General features: G+C 53.2%; 1 protein-coding gene across 3 annotated transcripts in view; it reads right to left on the bottom strand.

Moving 5' to 3' along the window:
• LOC139226276 (transient receptor potential cation channel subfamily V member 3-like) overlaps positions 1-18,987 on the bottom strand; it is a 58,035-nt gene extending 39,048 nt beyond the window's left edge. The window contains exons 1-7 of one of the 3 annotated variants that reach the window (XM_070856912.1): positions 18,687-18,987; positions 17,804-17,881; positions 17,213-17,340; positions 15,535-15,687; positions 13,261-13,392; positions 10,756-11,036; positions 7,595-7,771 (exon numbers count right to left, since the gene is read on the bottom strand). In XM_070856912.1, the coding sequence (XP_070713013.1) occupies positions 7,595-7,771; positions 10,756-11,036; positions 13,261-13,392; positions 15,535-15,687; positions 17,213-17,340; positions 17,804-17,881; positions 18,687-18,688 (951 nt within the window). In that variant the 5' untranslated portion in view covers positions 18,689-18,987. Of the gene's footprint in view, positions 1-7,594; positions 7,772-10,755; positions 11,037-13,260; positions 13,393-15,534; positions 15,688-17,212; positions 17,341-17,803; positions 17,882-18,012; positions 18,074-18,667 lie in introns of those variants that run through there. The other 2 variants (XM_070856911.1, XM_070856913.1) reach the window with 2 other exon arrangements.
• Positions 18,988-20,441: the final 1,454 nt, after the last annotated feature.

Below are 20,441 nucleotides of genomic sequence, written 5' to 3' on the forward strand. Positions count from 1 at the left end.
GGGGCAGTACTGAGGGAGTGCTGCACTGTCAGAGGGGCAGTACTGAGGGAGCGCTGCACTGTCGGAGGGACAGTACTGAGGGAGTGCTGCACTGTCGGAGGGGCAGTACTGAGGGAGCGCTGCACTGTCGGAGGGACAGTACTGAGGGAGCACTGCACTGTTGGAGGGACAGTACTGAGGGTGCGCTGCACTGTCGGAGGGGCAATACTGAGGGAGCGCTGCACTGTCGGAGGGGCAGTACTGAGGGAGCACTGCACTGTCGGAGGGGCAGTACTGAGGGAGCGCTGCACTGTCGGAGGGACAGTACTGAGGGAGCGCTGCACTGTCGGAGAGGCAGTACTGAGGGAGTGCTGCACTGTCAGAGGTGCCGTCTTTTGCATGAGGCGTTAAACCGAGGCCCCGACTACTCTCTCAGGTGGATGTAAAAGATCCCATGGCACTATTTTGAAGAAGAGCAGGGGAATTATCCCCGGTGTCCTGGCCAATATTTATCCCTCAATCAACATCACAAACAAACAGATTATCCGGTCATTATCACATTGCTGTGTGTGGGAGCTTGCTGTGTGCAAACCGGCTGCCGTGTTTCCCACATTACAACAGTGACTACACTGCAGAAGTACTTCATTGGCTGTAAAGTGCTTTGAGACGTCCGGTGGTGGTGAAAGGTGCTATAGAAGTACAAGTTGTTGTTAATTAGCATGATGGATTTTTGTCCCCTCCAGATGGGTACGAATACAGGATTTCCCAATGGGTCCAGTTGGGTTGGACTTGAATGTATCAGGTAGACGTGATACAGATGTTAGGATGGTCTTGACTGACTTTGAGTTGATGGCAAATAATTTGACGATGCTCTGATTGTTCTCTGGGGCTCCGTCGATTATTGGGTAAACACATCCCTACCGTTCCTAGATAAAGGTAATGGGAACAGTTCTGGGCACTGCATCTTAGAAAGGATATATGGGCCTTGGAAGGAGTGCAACGCAGATTGACCAGAATGCTACCAGGGCCCCAAGGGTTAGATTATGGGGAGAGATTGCATAAACCCGGCTTGATTTCCCTGGAATATAGAAGGTTAAGAGTGATTTGATTGGGGTTTTTAGGATTTTGAAAGGAATTGATGGACTAGATGGAGAGAAACTTTTTGCGCTGGTTGAGGGGTGTGTCTAGGACAAGGAGACCGAACCTTAAAATCAGAGCCAGGCCGATCAGGGGAACACTAAGGAAACATTGCTTCACACAATGGTGGTCAAAGTGTGGAACTCTCTCTCGCTCAATTAATCATTGTGAACCTGCTCAACCATTGGTTGCCGTGCCTTCAGTTGCCTAGGCCCTAAGCTCTGGAACTCCCTGCCTAAACCTCCCCGTCTCTCCACCTCTCTTTCCTCCTTCAAGACGCTCCTTAAAACATAAGAACATAAGAATTAGGAACAGGAGTAGGCCATCTAGCCCCTCGAGCCTGCTCCGCCATTCAATAAGATCATGGCTGATCTGGCCGTGGTCTCAGCTCCACTTACCCGCCCGCTCCCCGTAACCCTTAATTCCCTTATTGGTTAAAAGTCTATCTATCTGTGATTTGAATACATTCAATGAGCTAGCCTCAACTGCTTCCTTGGACAGAGAATTCCACAGATTCACAACCCTCTGGGAGAAGAAATTCCTTCTCAACTCGGTTTTAAATTGGCTCCCCCGTATTTTGAGGCTGTGCCCCCTAGTTCTAGTCTCCCCGACCAGTGGAAACAACCTCTCTGCCTCTATCTTGTCTATCCCTTTCATGATTTTAAATGTTTCTATAAGATCACCCCTCATCCTTCTGAACTCCGAGTAAAGACCCAGTCTACTCAATCTATCATCATGAGGTAACCCCCTCATCTCCGGAATCAGCCTCATGAATCGTCTCTGTACCCCCTCCAAAGCTAGTACATCCTTCCTTAAGTAAGGTGACCAAAACTGCACGCAGTACTCCAGGTGCGGCCTCACCAATACCCTATACAGTTGCAGCAGGACCTCCCTGCTTTTGTACTCCATCCCTCTCGCAATGAAGGCCAACATTCCATTCGCCTTCCTGATTACCTGCTGCACCTGCAAACTAACTTTTTGGGATTCATGCACCAGGACCCCCAGGCCCCTCTGCACCGCAGCATGTTGTAATTTCTCCCCATTCAAATAATATGCCCTTTTACTGTTTTTTTTCCCAAGGTGGATTCTCGATCCATGCTAATACATTTCCTCTGACTCTGCGTACCTTTATCTTCTGCAGTAGCCTTTTGTGTGGCACCTTATCGAATGCCTTTTGGAAATCTAAATACACCGCATCCATCCGTACACCTCTATCCACCATGCTCGTTATATCCTCAAAGATTCCAGTAAATTAGTTAAACATGATTTCCCCTTCATAAATCCATGCTGCGTCTGCTTGATTGCACTATTCCTATCTAGATGTCCCGCTATTTCTTCCTTAATGATAGCTTCAAGCATTTTCCCCACTACAGATGTTAAACTAACCGGCCTATAGTTACCTGCCTTTTGTCTGCCCCCTTTTTTAAACAGAGGCGTTACATTAGCTGCTTTCCAATCCGCTGGTACCTCCCCAGAGTCCAGAGAACTTTGGTAGATTATAACGAATGCATCTGCTATAACTTCCGCCATCTCTTTTAATACCCTGGGATCAGGACCAGGGGACTTGTCTACCTTGAGTCCCATTAGCCTGTCCAGCACTACCCCCCTAGTGATAGTAATTGTCTCAAGGTCCTCCCTTCCCACATTCCCGTGACCAGCAATTTTTGGCATGGTTTTTGTGTCTTCCACTGTGAAGACCAAAGCAAAATAATTGTTTACGGTCTCAGCCATTTCCACATTTCCCATTATTAAATCCCCCTTCTCATCTTCTAAGGGACCAACATTTACTTTAGTCACTCTTTTCCGTTTTATATATCGGTAAAAGCTTTTACTATCTGTTTTTATGTTTTGCGCAAGTTTACTTTCGTAATCTATCTTTCCTTTCATTATTGCTTTCTTATTCATTCTTTGCTGTCGTTTAAAATTTTCCCAATCTTCTAGTTTCCCACTAACCTTGGCCACCTTATATGCATTGGTTTTTAATTTGATACTCTCCTTTATTTCCTTGGTTATCCACGGCTGGTTGTCCCTTCTCTTACCGCCTTTCTTTTTCACTGGAATATATTTTTGTTGCGCACTATGAAAGAGCTCCTTAAAAGTCAACCACTGTTCCTCAATTGTGCCACCGTTTAGTCTGTGTACCCAGTCTACTTTAGCCAACTCTGCCCTCATCCCACTGTAGTCCCCTTTGTTTAAGCATAGTACGCTCGTTTGAGACACTACTTCCTCACCCTCAATCTGTATTACAAATTCAACCATACTGTGATCACTCATTCCGAGAGGATTTTTTACTAGGAGATCGTTTATTATTCCTGACTCATTACACAGGACCAGATCTAAGATAGCTTGCTCCCTTGTAGGTTCTGTAACATACTGTTAGAAACATAGAAAATAGGTGCAGGAGTAGGCCATTCGGCCCTTCTAGCCTGCACCGCCATTCAATGAGTTCATGGCTGAACATTCAACTTCAGTACCCCATTCCTGCTTTCTCGCCATACCCCTTGATCCCCCTAGCAGTAAGGACCTCATCTAACTCCTTTTTGAATATATTTAGTGAATTGGCCTCAACAACTTTCTGTGGTAGAGAATTCCACAGGTTCACCACTCTCTGGGTGAAGAAGTTCCTCCGCATCTCGGTCCTAAATGGCTTACCCCTTATCCTTAGACTGTGACCCCTGGTTCTGGACTTCCCCAACATTGGGAACATTCTTCCTGCATCTAACCTGTCTAACCCTGTCAGAATTTTATATGTTTCTATGAGGTCCCCTCTCATTCTTCTGAACTCCAGTGAATACAAGCCCAGTTGATCCAGTCTTTCTTGATAGGTCAGTCCCGCCATCCCGGGAATCAGTCTGGTGAACCTTCGCTGCACTCCCTCAATAGCAAGAATGTCCTTCCTCAGGTTAGGAGACCAAAACTGTACACAATACTCCAGGTGTGGCCTCACCAATGCCCTGTACAACTGTAGCAACACCTCCCTGCCCCTGTACTCAAATCCCCTTGCTATGAAGGCCAACATGCCATTTGCTTTCTTAACCGCCTGCTGCACCTGCATGCCAACCTTCAATGACTGATGTACCATGACACCCAGGTCTCTTTGCACCTGCCCTTTTCCTAATCTGTCACCATTCAGATAATAGTCTGTCTCTCTGTTTTTACCACCAAAGTGGATAACCTCACATTTATCCACATTATACTTCATCTGCCATGCATTTGCCCACTCACCCAACCTATCCAAGTCGCTCTGCAGCCTCACAGCATCCTCCTCGCAGCTCACACTGCCACCCAACTTAGTGTCATCCGCAAATTTGGAGATACTACATTTAATCCCCTCATCTAAATCATTAATGTACAGTGTAAACAGCTGGGGCCCCAGCACAGAACCTTGCGGTACCCCACTAGTCACTGCCTGCCATTCTGAAAAGTACCCATTTACTCCTACTCTTTGCTTCCTGTCTGACAACCAGTTCTCAATCCATGTCAGTACACTACCCCCAATCCCATGTGCTCTAACTTTGCACATCAATCTCTTGTGTGGGACCTTGTCGAACGCCTTCTGAAAGTCCAAATATACCACATCAACTGGTTCTCCCTTATCCACTCTACTGGAAACATCCTCAAAAAATTCCAGAAGATTTGTCAAGCATGATTTCCCTTTCACAAATCCATGCTGACTTGGACCTATCATGTCACCTCTTTCCAAATGCACTGCTATGACATCCTTAATAATTGATTCCATCATTTTACCCACTACCGATGTCAGGCTGACCGGTCTATAATTCCCTGTTTTCTCTCTCCCTCCTTTTTTAAAAAGTGGGGTTACATTGGCTACCCTCCACTCCATAGGAACTGATCCAGAGTCAATGGAATGTTGGAAAATGACTGTCAACGCATCCACTATTTCCAAGGCCACCTCCTTAAGTACTCTGGGATGCAGTCCATCAGGCCCTGGGGATTTATCGGCCTTCAATCCCATCAATTTCCCCAACACAATTTCCCGGCTAATAAGGATTTCCCTCAGTTCCTCCTCCTTACTAGACCCCCCGACCCCTTTTATAACCGGAAGGTTGTTCGTGTCCTCCTTCGTGAATACCGAACCAAAGTACTTGTTCAATTGGTCCGCCATTTCTTTGTTCCCCGTTATGACTTCCCCTGATTCTGACTGCAGGGGACCTACATTTGTCTTTACTAACCTTTTTCTCTTTACATATCTATAGAAACTTTTGCAATCCGTCTTAATGTTCCCTGCAAGCTTCTTCTCATACTCCATTTTCCCTGCCCTAATCAAACCCTTTGTCCTCCTCTGCTGAGTTCTAAATTTCTCCCAGTCCCCAGGTTCGCTGCTATTTCTGGCCAATTTGTATGCCACTTCCTTGGCTTTAATACTATCCCTGATTTCCCTTGATAGCCACGGTTGAGCCACCTTCCCTTTTTTATTTCTATGCCAGACAGGAATGTACAATTGTTGTAGTTCATCCATGCGGTCTCTAAATGTCTGCCATTGCCCATCCACAGTCAACCCCTTAAGTATCATTCGCCAATCCATCTCAGCCAATTCACGCCTCATACCTTCAAAGTTAGCCTTCTTTAAGTTCTGGACCATGGTCTCTGAATTAACTGTTTCATTCTCCATCCTAATGCAGAATTCCACCATATTATGGTCACTCTTCCCCAAGGGGCCTCACACAACGAGATTGCTAATTAATCCTTTCTCATTACATAACACCCAGTCTAAGATGGCCTCCCCCCAATCCCATATGCATTCTATGAATTCCTCCTCAAGGCTACCCCTGCGATTTGATTTGACCAATCGATATGTAGGTTAAAATTCCCCATGATTACTGCCGTTCCTTTTTCACATGCCTCCATTATTCCCTTGATTATTGCCCGCCCCACCGTGAAGTTATTATTTGGGGGCCGAGAAACTACGTCCACCAGTGACTTTTTCCCCTTACTATCTCTAATCTCCACCCACAATGATTCAACATTTTGTTCATTAGAGCCAATATCATCTCTCACAACTGCCCTGATATCATCCTTTATTAACAGAGCTACCCCACCTCCTTTCCCTTCTTGTCTATCCTTCCGAATTGTCAGATACCCCTGTATGTTTAATTCCCAGTCTTGGAAACCCTGCAACCACGTTTCTGTAATGGCCACCAAATCATACCCATTTGAAATGATTTGTGCCGTCAACTCATTTACTTTATTTCGAATGCTGCATGCGTTTAGGTAGAGTGTTTTAATACTAGTTTTTAAACGCTGATTTTTAGTTTTGACCCCTCCTGCAGCCCCTTTATATTCATACATATTGTCCCTTCCTATCACCTTGTGGTTTACACTTACCCCAGTGCTACTCTGCTCTGTTGCCTCCTGCCTTTGGCATTCTTTCTTGGGCTTCTGTTCATCTGAGCTCTCACCCACCCTAACTAGCTCAGAGCCCTCTCCTGGGTTCCGAATACTCCTCACATTGAGGCACCGAGCTTTCAGGCTTGTCTTTTTATTACATTTTGACCCTTTAGAATTTTGCTGTATAGTGGCCCTTTTTGTTTTTTGCCTTGGGTTTCTCTGCCCTCCACTTTTCCTCATCTGCTTTCTGTCTCTTGCTTCTGTCTCCATTTTGTCTCCCTCTATCTCCCTGCATTGGTTCCCATCCCGCTGCCATATTAGTTTAACTCCTCCCCAACAGCACTAGCAAACACTCCCCCTAGGACATTGGTTCCGGTTCGGCCTCGGTGCAGACCGTCCGATTTGTACTGGTCCCACCTCCCCCAGAACCAGTTCCAATGCCCCAGGAATTTGAATCCCTCCCTGCTGCACCACTGTTCAAGCCACGTATTCATCTGCGCTATCCTGCGATTCCTACTCTGACTAGCACGTGGCACTGGTAGCAATCCCGAGATTACTACTTTTGAAGTCCTATGTTTTAATTTAGCTCCGAGCTCCTTAAATTCGTCTCGGAGGACCTCATCCCTTTTTTTACCTATATCGTTGGTACCAATGTGCACCACGACAACTGGTTGTTCACCCTCCATTTTTAGAATGTCCTGCACCCGCTACGAGACATCCTTGACCCTTGCACCAGGGAGGCAACATACCATCCTGGAGTCTCGGTTGCGGCCGCAGAAACGCCTATCTATTCCCCTTACAATCGAATCCCCTATCACTATCGCTCTCCCACTCTTTTTCCTGCCCTCCTGTGCAGCAAACCTACCTCCTTCACCAAGTATTTGGTCAGCTGCACTAATTTCTCCTTATGTGGCTCGGTGTCAAATTTTTTTATCTCATATTATTCCTGTGAAGCACCTTGCGACATTTCACTACGTTAAAGGCGCTATATAAACACAAGTTGTTGTTGAGTTCAATAGATGTTTGCTAGACAAGGGTGTATTAATGACTTAGACGTGGGGCACAATTTCAGAATTTGCAGGTGACTATCGTATATTGTGGACGCGTCGATAAATTGAAGCAAGCTTGCCTGGATGTTGGTGTTAAACACAATAATTTTCAGAACGGAATTTTCTTCGAAGGTGTCAACTCCGGTGATATTGTAGAGCGAAGAAGAAACTGGTCCGTAGGCCCAGTCCGTGATTTTTCTAGAAAGTTCTTTGTCCTGTTTGAGCTTCATTTCTCTCCTGAGAATATTTCTGAAGATCTGCAAGAAGAGGAAACGCCAACGCCACCCATTAACAATTCAGCCCACGTGTTTGCAGGGCTCGGTCAGAAGGTTTGTGGGTTTCAACCCTGAGCCCTTGCCTCAGCCGGAGCTCCAGTGCAGTACCGAGGGAGCGCTGCATTGCTGGAGGTGCCGTACAGTGCAGTACCGAGGGAGCGCTGCATTGCTGGAGGTGCCGTACAGTGCAGTACCGAGGGACGCTGCATTGCTGCAGGTGCCGTACAGTGCAGTACAGAGGGAGCGCTGCATTGCTGGAGGTGCCGTACAGTGCAGTACCGAGGGAGCGCTGCATTGCTGGAGGTGCCGTGCAGTGCAGTACAGAGGGGGCGCTGCATTGCTGGAGGTGCCGTGCAGTGCAGTGCAGTACTGAGGGAGCGCTGCGTTGTCGGGAGTGCAGTGCAGTGCAGTACCAAGGGAACGCTGCATTGCTGGAGGTGCCGTGCAGTGCAGTGCAGTACCAAGGGAGTGCTGAATTGCCGGGAGTGCAGTGCAGTGCAGTACCGAGGGAGCACTGCATTGCTGGAGGTACCGTGCAGTGCAGTACCGAGGGAGCACTGCATTGCTGGAGGTACCGTGCAGTGCAGTACCGAGGGAGCACTGCATTGCTGGAGGTACCGTGCAGTGCAGTACCGAGGGAGCACTGCATTGCTGGAGGTACCGTGCAGTACAGTACTGAGGGAGCGCTGCATTGCCAGGGGTGCAGTGCAATGCAGTACCAAGGGAGCGCTGCGTTGCTGGGAGTGCCATATAGTGCAGTACTGAGAGAGCACTGCATTGCTGGAGGCCCTGTGCAGTGCAGTACCGAGGGAGCACTGCATTGCTGGAGCTACTGTGCAGTGCAGTACTGAGGGAGCACTGCATTGCTGGAGGTACCGTGCAGTGCAGTACTGAGGGAGCGCTGTATTGCCGGGGGTGCAGTGCAGTGCAGTACCGAGGGAGCACTGCATTGCTGGAGGTGCCGTGCGGTGCAGTGCAGTACCGAGGGAGCATGCATTGCTGGGGGTGCAGTGCAGTGCAGTACCGAGGGAGCGCTGCGTTGCTGGGAGTGCCATATAGTGCAGTACTGAGAGAGCACTGCATTGCTGGAGGCCCTGTGCAGTGCAGTATCGAGGGAGCGCTGCGTTGCTGGGAGTGTCATATAGTGCAGTACTGAGAGAGCACTGCATTGCTGGAGGCCCTGTGCAGTGCAATGCCGAGGGAGCACTGCATTGCTGGGGGTGCAGTGCAGTGCAGTACCGAGGGAGCGCTGCATTGCTGGCAGTGCCGTGCGGTGCAGTTCAGTACCGAGGGAGCACTGCGTTGCTGGAGGTGCCGTGCGGTGCAGTGCAGTACAGAGGGAGCGCTGCATTGCCGGGGGTGCAGTGCAGTGCAGTACCGAGGGAGCGCTGCGTTGCTGGGAGTGCCATATAGTGCAGTACTGAGAGAGCACTGCATTGCTGGAGGCCCTATGCAGTGCAGTACCGAGGGAGCGCTGCGTTGCCGGGGCAGTACCGAGGGAGCGCTGTGTTGCCGGGGCAGTACCGAGGGAGCGCTGTGTTGCCAGGGCAGTACCGAGGGAGCACTGCGTTGCTGGCGGTGCCGTGCAGTGCAGTTCAGTACCGAGGGAGTGCTGCGTTGCTGGAGGTACTGTGCAGTTCAGTACCGAGGGAGCGCTGCGTTGCCGGGGCAGTACCGAGGGAGCGCTGCGTTGCCAGGGCAGTACCGAGGGAGCGCTGCGTTGCCGGGGCAGTACCGAGGGAGCGCTGCGTTGCCGGGGCAGTACCGAGGGAGCGCTGCGTTGCCGGGGCAGTACCGAGGGAGCGCTGCGTTGCCGGGGCAGTACCGAGGGAGCGCTGCGTTGACGAACAGAGAAATCTCCCGGTGTCCTGGCCAACACTCCACCCTCAACCAACACCAGCAGAGAGAGATTGGCTGGGTCTTTCATCTTGTTGCTGCTTGCGCTGAAATGGCTGCACTGTTTGCCTAGGTAACACGCCGGGCTAGAAATCCGCTATATTTGCGCCTCCCGTTAGTACCCTGGGGCAGCGCCGGCAACGACCGCCACCGTTTTGGCCGGGAGTTTAGCGGCGGCGCTACAGCGTGCGCCCCGTTCTCCTGCGCCCAGAGATTGTGACGTCATCGCCGCGCACATTGCCTCGTTAGCGCCCTGGCCTCGAAGTTCACTTTGGCCCCCCGCGGTGGGACCTGAACTCACGTTCTCAGTAACAGAACCACTACATTATCTCTCTTTCAGCCCTTTAAAGTCCAGGTTTAGATATTAACGCTTAACTTTCATATGAACGTACTCCGGGACAGATACCAAATGGCCCTCAGTTTGATTAAATGCGTAGATGGGGTTCCCACTGAAGTTCAGCTGATGAGCAGGAAGGACCAGAGGGAATTGCTCTCAGTGTTACCGGGCACTTGCCGATCTATTGATGCAATGCAGCTTTCAGCCAGTGGGGGGCGGTCTCACACCAAGTGTCACAACATTTATATTTATGGTGCTCGGAGCCCGTCCTGTTGAAGCATCGAAGCACTGACCACACTCGACCAGCTCCGCTGGGCGGGCCACATTGTCCGCATGCTCCTTCACAGCAAATGAGCCAAAGGTGGGCAGAGGAAACGTTACAAGGACACCCTCAAAGCCTCCCTGGTAAAGTGCAACATCCCCACCGACACCTGGGAGTCCCTGGCCCAAAGACCGTCCTAAGTGGAGGAAGTGCATCCGGGAGGGCGCTGAGCACCTCGAGTCTCGTCGCCGAGAGCGCGCAGAAAGCAAGCGCAGGCAGCGGAAGGAGCGTGCGGCAAACCAGTCCCACCCTCCCCTTCCCTCAACCACTGTCTGTCCCACCCGTGACAGGGGCTGTGGCTCCCCGTATTGGACTGTTCAGCCACCTCAGGACTCACTTTAAGAGTGGAAGCAAGTCTTCCTCGATTCCGAGGGACTGTCTATGATGATAGAGAAATAGAGGATTTCTGACCTCAAACTTGCCCAGTTTGGCTGCGAGCTGCAACGTGGTCAGTCCATTCGCATTCTTGATTTCTTCCAGACCGTTCACTTTGCTTTTGACCAAGATCTTGTCGTACATTTCGGTGACGAATGTGGTGTTGGCCTCAGTGTCGTCGGCGACAGTCACCAGTGCGTGCAGGACAGTGTTCCCCTCGGAGTCCTGCTCCCCAACCTTCACCATTCGATTGGCCATCAGAAGCATGACTACCTCCGGCTGGTTGGTGCAGGCGGCTAGGGCCAGGGGCAGTTCACCTGTGACGGACGACATGTTTATAATCAGCAACAACTCATCCCGTGCCTCTGTTCCCTCCAGACCCGACTATTGCAACTCTCTCCTGACCGGCCTCCCACATTCCTCCTCAGTAAACTCCAGCTCATCAAACACTGTCCCAACGTATTCCTGTATTCCCACATTATAACACTACAAAGGTATTTCATTGGCTGTGACGCGCTTTGGGACGTCCTGGGGGTGTGAAAGGCGCTATAGAAATGCAAGTCTTTCTAACCCACCCAAGTCCTGTCATCGCCCCCTGTGCTCGCTGACCTACCATTAGCTTCCAGTCCAGCATCGCCTCGAATTTAAAATTCTCATTCTTGTTCTCAAATCCCTCCATAGCCTCCTCGCCCCTCCCTATCTCTGTGATCTCCTCCAGCCCCACAACCCACCCCCCGAGATCTCTGCGCTCCTCTGAGCCTGTTTTCCTATTCCCTCAGAACCTGGCTGATCTGTACCTCAACCCCATTTACCCGCTGTTACTCCATATCCCTCGATATCCTCCATAAACCCTCCATACCCTCCATCCCCTCCATATCCCCCGATCCCCTCCATATCCCTCCATATCCTTCGATCCCCTCCATATCCCTTCATCCCCTCCATAAACCCTAGATACCCTCCATATACCTCCATCCCCTCCATATCCCTCCATCCCCTCCATAATCCCCCGATCCCCTCCATATCCCTCCACTCCCTCCTTAAACCCTCGATACCCTCCATATCGCTCATTACCCCTGACCCAACAGAAATCTCTCAATCTCAGTCTTGAAAGCTGCGATTAACCCCACCACCCACAGTCTTTGGGGGAGAGAGTTCCCGATTCCCACGGCCCTTTGTGTGAAGAAGTGCTTCCTGACATCACCCTGAACGGCCGGGCTCTAATTTTAAGGTCCTGCCCCTTGTTCTGGACTCCCCCCACCAGAGGGAATAGTTTCTCTCGCTCTACCCCATCGAATCCTTTCATCATCTTAAACCCCTCGATCAGATCCCCCCTTAATCTCCTACACTCGAGGGACACAAGCCCAGTCTGTGCGACCTGCCCTCGGGATTTAACCCTTTAAGCCCTAGGGGTATCATTGTGGTGAATCTGCACTGCCCCCCCCTCCGAGGGCAATATATCCTCCCTGAGGGGCGGGGCCCAGGACTGGGCGCTGTGACTCTGGACAGGGTCTGACCGGGGCTCAGTACCAGACCAGAATTCCTCCCCATTGAATCCCAGCCCTCGAGATACAGGCCAACATCCCACGGCCCTTTGATTGCTGTGTGTGCCTGTGCACCGGCTTTGAGTGATGTGTGTTCATGGACACCCAATCCCTTCGCTCCTCCCCAGCTCCTCGTCTCCCCCCCAGTGAGAAAATATTCCCATTTGTTCTCGGGTCCACAGTGGATGACCTCACACTCCCCCACATCGAACTGCATCGGCCACAGGTTTGCCCACTCACTCACCAGCAAGTTTCTGTTATCAATACAATAATCGTTCTCCTTTGAACTTCCCTCCCGAGATCCAGATTCTCCGGTCCGACATGCTCTCCCACCTCCCTGCCTCCTCGTGGCACTGTCTTCAACTCTAACCCTTTCTTTCCCAGGAATCGCCAAACCCCAGAGCTCCTCGTCCTCTAACAGGCATCTCCTAGTCACTGCTCTGAAGGACCCCCGGGACATGCCCACAGCATTCCACAAACATTTGGCCCCCCCATCCCCCACCTCCAACACTCACTCCCTCCACCACCTTCAACACTCACTCCCTCCACCACCTTCAACACTCACTCCCTCCACCACCGGCGCCCCCTGGCTGCAGTGTGTACCATCTACAAGACGCACTGCAGCAACTCGCCAAGGCTTCTTCGGCAGCACCTCCCAAACCCCGCGACCTCTACCACCTAGAAGGACGAGGGCAGCAGGCCCATGGGAACACCACCACCTCCACGTTCCCCTCCCAGTCACACACCATCCCGACTGGGAAATATATCGGACGTTCCTTCATCGTCGCTGGGTCACAATCCTGGAACTCCCTCCCTAACAGCACTGTGGGAGCACCTTCACCACACGGACTGCAGCGGTTCAAGAAGGGGGCTCACCACCACCTTCTCAAGGGGCAATTAGGAATGGGCAATAAATGCCAGTCTTGCCAGCGACGCCCACATCCCAGGAATTAATTCTTTCAAAGCTTGAATGGGGTTTAGAGAGCGAGGGTGAACTGACCAAAATAGAAACCATGACGCTTGCTGAAGAACTTTCCTTTGGCCTTCACGTTGACGTCGGCCCCTTTGTCCAGCAGGAGGCGCACTATGTCTGGGCAGCGGCGCTCGATGGCGATATGCAAAGCCGTTTGACCTGGAGACAAAAGCAACAGCAAACATCTTAAATAACAGCATGTTTTGCCTCAATGTCAAGGGAGGGTCATTGCCCCTCACCCCCTCCCCTCACCCCCTCCCCTCAAACCCTCTCCTCAACCCCTCCCAACCACCCCCAAACTGCCTCCCCAAAACCCATCCTCCTCAAACTCCCCTCAAACCTCCTCACCCTCAACCCCTCCCCTCAAACCCCCATCCCCTCAAGCCCTCCCCTCAACCCCCTCCCCCTCAAACCTCCCCTCAAACCCACAACCCCTTAACCATCCCCTCAAACCCCTTCCCTCTCAAGCCCCCTCCCCCTCAACCCCTCCCAACCCTCCCCTCAAACCCTCCCCTCAACCCCCTCAACCCCTCCCCTCAAATCCCCGCTCAACCTCTCCCCCTCAACGCTCCCCTCAAACCCCCTCCCTCTCAAACCCCCTCCCGCTCAACCCCTCCCCCTCAACCCCTTCCCCCTCAACCCCTTCCCTCAAACCGTCCCCTCAACCCCTCTCGCTGAACCTCTCCCCTCAAACCCCCTCAACCCCCCCAAACCCCCTCCCCCTCAACCCCCCTGATACCTGCTCCCCTCAAACCCCCTGCCCTCAACCTTTCCCTCAAACCCAGCCTTTCAACCCTCCTCCCAACCCCTCCCCTCAACCCCCCTCAAGCCCCTCCCCTCAACCCCTCCCAAATCTCAACCCCTCCCCCTCAAACCCTCCCCTCAAACACTCCCCTCAAATCAGCCCCTCAACCTCACCTCCTCAAAATCCTCCCCATCAAAGTCCCTCCCCTCAAAGCCCCTCCCCTCAAAACTCTCCCCATCAAACCGCTCCGCTCAAACTCCCTCCCCCTCAACCCCTCCCCTCAAATCCCCCTCCCCCAAACACCCTCTCCCTCAACCCCTCCCCCCAATCCCTCCCCTCAACCCCTCCCCTCAAAACCTTCCCCCTCAAACCCCCTCCCCTCAAACCACCCTCCTATCCTCTCCCCTCAACTCCTCCCCTCAACCCGCCCAATCCCGCCCTTCACCCCCTCCAATCAACCTCTCCCCTCAAACCCGCTCCCATTAAAACACTCCCCTCAAACCACCCCCTCAACCCCTCCCCCTCAAACCACCCCCTCAGCCCCTCCCCTCAAAGCCCTCCCCTCAAACCCCATCCCTCTCAACCCCTCCCCCTCAGAACTCTCCCCCTCAAACCCCCTCCCCCTCAAACCCCCTCCCCTCAAACCACTCCTCATATCCCCTCCCTTCAACCCCTCCCCTCAAACCCCCTCCCCTCAAACCACCCCTCCTACCCCCTCCCCTCAACTCCTCCCCTCAATCCCCTGAACCCCTCCCCTCACCCCCTCCAATCAACCCCTCCCCTCAAACCCCCTCTCCTTAAAGCACTCCCCTCAAACCCTCCCCTCAAACTCCTCCCCCTCAAACCCCTCCCCCTCAACCCCTCCCCTCAAAACCTTCCCCTTAACCCTCCCCTCAAACCACCCCCTCGACCCCTCCCCCTCGAGCCTGCTCCGCCATTCAATGGCTGTTCATCGAACTCAACTCCACTTCCCCACCGATCCCCATATCCTTTGGTTCCCCGAATGCCCCAAAATCTATCGATCTCAGCCTTGAATATACTCAAAGACTGAGCCTCCACAGCCCTGTGGGGCAGAGAATCCCAAAGATTCACCACCCTCTGAGTGAAGAAATTTCTCCATATCTCAGTCCTAAATGGCCGACCCCTTATCCTGAGACTGTGACCCCTGGTCCTAGACTCCCCAGCCCGGGGGAAACACCCTCCCTGCATCTACCCTGTCAAGCCCTGTCAGAATTTTATATGTTTCAAAGAAATGACCTTTCATTCTTCTAAACTATCAGCCCAGTCTACACAATCTCTCCTCATCGGACAATCCCCCCCATCCCAGGAATCAGTCTGGTGAACCTTTGTTGCACTCCCTCTGGGGGCAAGTATATCGTTCCTTAGGTAAGGAGACCGACACTGTACACAATACTCCAGCTGTGGTCTCACCAGGGCCCTGTACATTTCTAGCAAGACTTCCCTCCTCTAACACTCCCTCCCATTGCAATAAAGGTAAATGTACAATTTGCCTCCTGTACCTGGCCTGCGGTTTCAGCAGCTCCCTGGTAACCCACCTTTATAATCTTTATCGATATATTCAGCATTAATCAGCTGCTCTAAACAGTCGTTTGTCTCAGCGAGGGCGATCAGTTGGTCAATGATTTCCCTTGTGTTGTCATTTCCATTCAGTAAGGCTTTCATCAGGCACGTTTTTCCTGTTCTCGAATCTGTAAAAGACCCACAGTGTTCGGGACAATTCATTTATCCCCCCAGCTCCTTCTCCTTCCTTCCCTATCTCCCCATCTCCCTCCCTCCCTCCCCATCTCCCTCCCTCCCTTACCTCCCTCCCCATCTCCCTCCCTCCCCATCTCCCACCCTCCCCATCTCCTTCCCTCCCCTCCCTCCCTCCCCATCTCTCCCTCGCCACCCTTTCCTCACTTCCTCCCCCTCCCCATTTCCTTCCCTCTCTCCCTCCCCCCCCCATTCCCACCCTCCCCTCCCCTTCCCATCTCCCTCCCATCTCTCCCTCCCTCCCTCCGTCCCCTTCCTCCCCTCCCTCCCTGTCTCTCTCTCTCTCTCTCTCTCCCTCTCCCCTTCCCTTCCTCCGCACCCCCCCCCCCCCACTCGATTGTTCCATCGGTGTACTGTAGCTGGTTTGGTTGAGGCGAATAGTATCGATGCATTTAAGGGGAGGCTGGATAAACACATGGGGGAGAAAGGAATAGAAGGATATGGTGATGGGGGGAGATGGAGAGGGTGGGAGGGGGCTGGTGTGGAGCATAAACCCCGGCACGGAGCGGGGGGGCCGGACACTCGGCACGGAGCGGGGGGGCCGGACACTCGGCACGGAGCGGGGGGGCCGGACACTCGGCACGGAGCGGGGGGGGGGGGCCGGACACTCGGCACGGAGCGGGGGGGGGGGGGCCGGACACTCGGCACGGAGCGGGGGGGGGGGGGCCGGACACTCGGCACGGAGCAGGGGGGGGGCCGGACACTCGGCACGGAGCAGGGGGGGGGCCGGACACTGGGCACCGAGCGGGGGGGCCGGACACTCGGCACGGAGCGGGGGGGCCGGACACTCGGCACGGAGCGGGGGGGCCGGACACTCGGCACGGAGCGGGGGGCCGGACACTCGGCACGGAGCGGGGGGGCCGGACACTCGGCACGGAGCGGGGGGGCTGGACACTCGGCACGGAGCGGGGGGGCCGGACACTCGGCACGGAGCGGGGGGGGGGGGCCGGACACTCGGCACGGAGCGGGGGGGGGGCCGGACACTCGGCACGGAGCGGGGGGGCCGGACACTCGGCACGGAGCGGGGGGGCCGGACACTCGGCACGGAGCGGGGGGGGGGCCGGACACTCGGCACGGAGCGGGGGGCCGGACACTCGGCACGGAGCGGGGGGGCCGGACACTGGGCACCGAGCGGGGGGGCCGGACACTCGGCACGGAGCGGGGGGGCCGGACACTCGGCACGGAGCGGGGGGGGCCGGACACTCGGCACGGAGCGGGGGGGCCGGACACTCGGCACGGAGCGGGGGGGCCGGACACTCGGCACGGAGCGGGGGGGCCGGACACTCGGCACGGAGCGGGGGGGCCGGACACTCGGCACGGAGCGGGGGGGCCGGACACTCGGCACGGAGCGGGGGGGCCGGACACTCGGCACGGAGCGGGGGGGCCGGACACTCGGCACGGAGCGGGGGGGCCCAATGGCCTGTTCCTGTGTAATGCAATAGTGAGAAGTTGACTTGCTACCTGTGAGCCACGGTTCTGTCAGCTTCATTCTGGTGACCTGCAAAATGTGCAGTAATTTATAAAATTTCTCCATATTCCCATCAGCAATGTAATGGAAAAACTGCTTTCCCAGGTCACATTTCAATCTCCTGCAGAGTCAGAAAAAAATCTGTTCATTGCTCGGAAAGAAATTCAGCATCACTTTGTTAGTAAGTCAAGAAGAGCACTCAATTACCCTCTGTCACCCTTGCCCGCCCCGGCCCTCTCCCTCATCCCTGTCCCCCTGCCCTCACCCTTCCCCACCTCCCTGCCCCCTCCCTCACCCCCCCCGCTCCCCCCACCCCCATCCCCACTTGCCCCAGAGAGCTGTGGAGGTTGGGTCATTGAATATATTTAAGGCGGAGATAGACAGATTTTTGAGCAATAAGGGAGTAAAGGGTTATGGGGAGCGGGCGGGGAAGTGGAGCTGAGTCCATGATCGGATCAGTCATGAGCGTATTAAATGGCGGAGCAGGCTCGAGGGGCCAGATGGCCAACTCCTGCTCCTATTTCTTATTTTCTTATGCTAACATTTGAGTACCAGAATCTGATCACATTGCCCTATTTACTGACCTTTGTTTGGTGTTTTTTTCAGTGTTTCCATCGAATTCATCAGGCTGCAGTAATATATTGAGATTATCATCCATTCTCCTGCAAAGAATAGCAGAGAAACATTATACAAACCATTCGCACTGAACCCTGCAGCTTGGCTTTGTGCAAGAGAACATTGAAGTGGAGAAGAGTGGCAGATAAGTCAAGGCAAATGAATCGTAGACACGTACAGGCGACCATTCGGCCATCGTGACTTCGCTGGCTCTTTGACAGAACTGCTGTGCTCAGTGCCACCTTCCCCCCCTCACACTTTCTGACTGTGGCCTTGGACATGCCAGGCAATGACCATCTCCAACAAGCGAGAGTCGAACCACCTCCCCTTGACATACAACGGCATTACCATCACCGAATCCCCCACCATCAACATCCTGGGGGTCGCCATTGACCAGAAACTTAACTGGACCAGCCACATAAATACTGTGGCCACAAGAGCGGGTCAGAGGCTGGGTATTCTGTGACGAGTGTCTCACCTCCTGACTCCCCAAAGCCTGTCCACCATCTACAAGGCACAAGTCAGGAGTGTGATGGAATACTCCCCACTTGCCTGGATGAGTTGCAGCTCCAACAACACTCGAGAAGCTCGACACCATCCAGGACAAAGCATCCCGCTTAATCGGCCCCCCATCCCCCACCTTCAACACTCACTCCCTCCACCACCGGCACACCGTGGCTGCAGTGTGCACCATCTACAAGATGCACTGCGGCAACTCGCCAAGGCTTCTTCGGCAGCACCTCCCAAACCCGCGACCTCTACCCCTTAGAAGGACGAGGGCAGCAGGCGCGTGGGAACACCACCACCTCCACGTTCCCCTCCCAGTCACACACCATTCCAACTTGGAAATACATTGCTGTTTCTTCATCGTCGCTGGGTCACAATCCTGGAACTCCCTCCCTAGCAGCACTGTGGGAGCACCTTCACCACACGGACTGTAGCGGTTCAAGGCGGCAGCTCACCACCATCTTCTCGAGGGCGATTAGGGACGGGCAATAAATGGCGGCCTGGCCAGCAACGGTCACAGCCCGAGAATGAATAAATTAAAAACAATATCCAATGTTGGTGTCAGCTCTACACTACGGACCGGCCAGCTAGCCCCACAGAGAATGTGGAGGAAAGTTCCCGATGCTACGTTACAGGAACCAGTTGCTAAACCATCCACTTCTGCATTGAGGAGGTAACTGAAGGTTTGTTGCAACACATCCGAGTGTTGCCAAGTCCCTCCCAGACTGTCCTGGAGTCTCCGGGAATGAACGTTTATTCTCCCCAACACCGCTGCAAGCAGCACCTGGGAGGGCAGGAAATCACACGCATGTTCTGTTTTCATTTTCTTTCAATATTTCCGTTTATTAGATATAAAAATATTGTAGATGGGGCAAAAAAAGAATATTTGACCAATAGTCCCGAGTCATCTGATTGGGCAACGAGAAGCCTGCTCGCTCTCCGATTGGGCAACGAGAAGCCTGCTCGCTCTCCGATTGGGCAACGAGAAGCCTGCTCGCTCTCCGATTGGGCAACGAGGAGCCTGCTCGCTCTCCGATTGGCCGTGGGGAGGCGGGGCTCCGCGAGGGCAGGTATGTCGGCCAATCGATGATGAGAGCGCGGGGGTTGGAGAGGTTTAGGGAGCGAATTTCAGAGCTTGGGGACCAGGCAGCTGAAGGCACGGCCGTCGATGGTGGAGGGATGGAAATCAGGGTCATGTGCAAGAGGGCGGGAATTGCTTGCACCCAGTGAATAACTGGCACGGGCAATGCCCTCACCAGGGACCTGAATAGTTGTGGATCAGTAAAAGTAACCATGAGGCTGTTGGATTGTCGTAAAATCCTGTCATGTATTTGCTTCATGGCTTCCTTTGCTGAAGAATCCATAGCAACACATTGCTATTAAGAACTAGTTGGTTTATTAGCAAAGGTTTAACAATCGCACGACACATTACCGGTTCATCCACCAGGCTCACAACCACCTGCCCCCATCGTGGATCCCCTGAACTCAACTGGCTGGGGTTTTATTAAGTTTTGTGAACATCATGTGACTGGTTAAGCCACTCACAATGCAACAGTTCTACAACTATTTTAGTTGTAACCAATTAAATAATTAAATCAAGTGCCCCCTGATTAAAGGGGGGGACACACCAAACATTTTCAAACCAAGTGCCCCCTTGTTTTTTTTTTTGAGGGCACTGAAAAACAAATTATACAAGTGCCCCCTGGCTAAAAGTGGGGGGGGCACGAAAACCAGCAAATTAAACAAATTATCATTTAGACATAAAATCAAATTAAAATTTGGTTGCCGGGGGTGATGATGCATTCCAGTCCCTCCTGCATTCTACAAACCTGTGAGCATACTCTCAGGCGCATACATTACAAAACCCAACTGGTTCACCAATATCCCTTCAGGGAAAGAAACCTGCCATCCTTACCTGGTCTGGGCCTATAGGTGACTCCAGTCCCACACCCACGTAGTTGACCCTTAACCGCCCTCTGAAGTGGCCGAGCGAGAAACTCCGTTTGTATCAAATCCGTTTGCAGCGGTTCAAGAAGGCGGCTCACCACCACCTTCTCAGGGCAACTTAGGATGGGCAATAAATGCCGGCCTTGCCAGCGA

The sequence above is a fragment of the Pristiophorus japonicus genome, chromosome 16 (genome assembly GCF_044704955.1).
Source record: "Pristiophorus japonicus isolate sPriJap1 chromosome 16, sPriJap1.hap1, whole genome shotgun sequence".
Taxonomy (NCBI): domain Eukaryota; kingdom Metazoa; phylum Chordata; class Chondrichthyes; family Pristiophoridae; genus Pristiophorus; species Pristiophorus japonicus.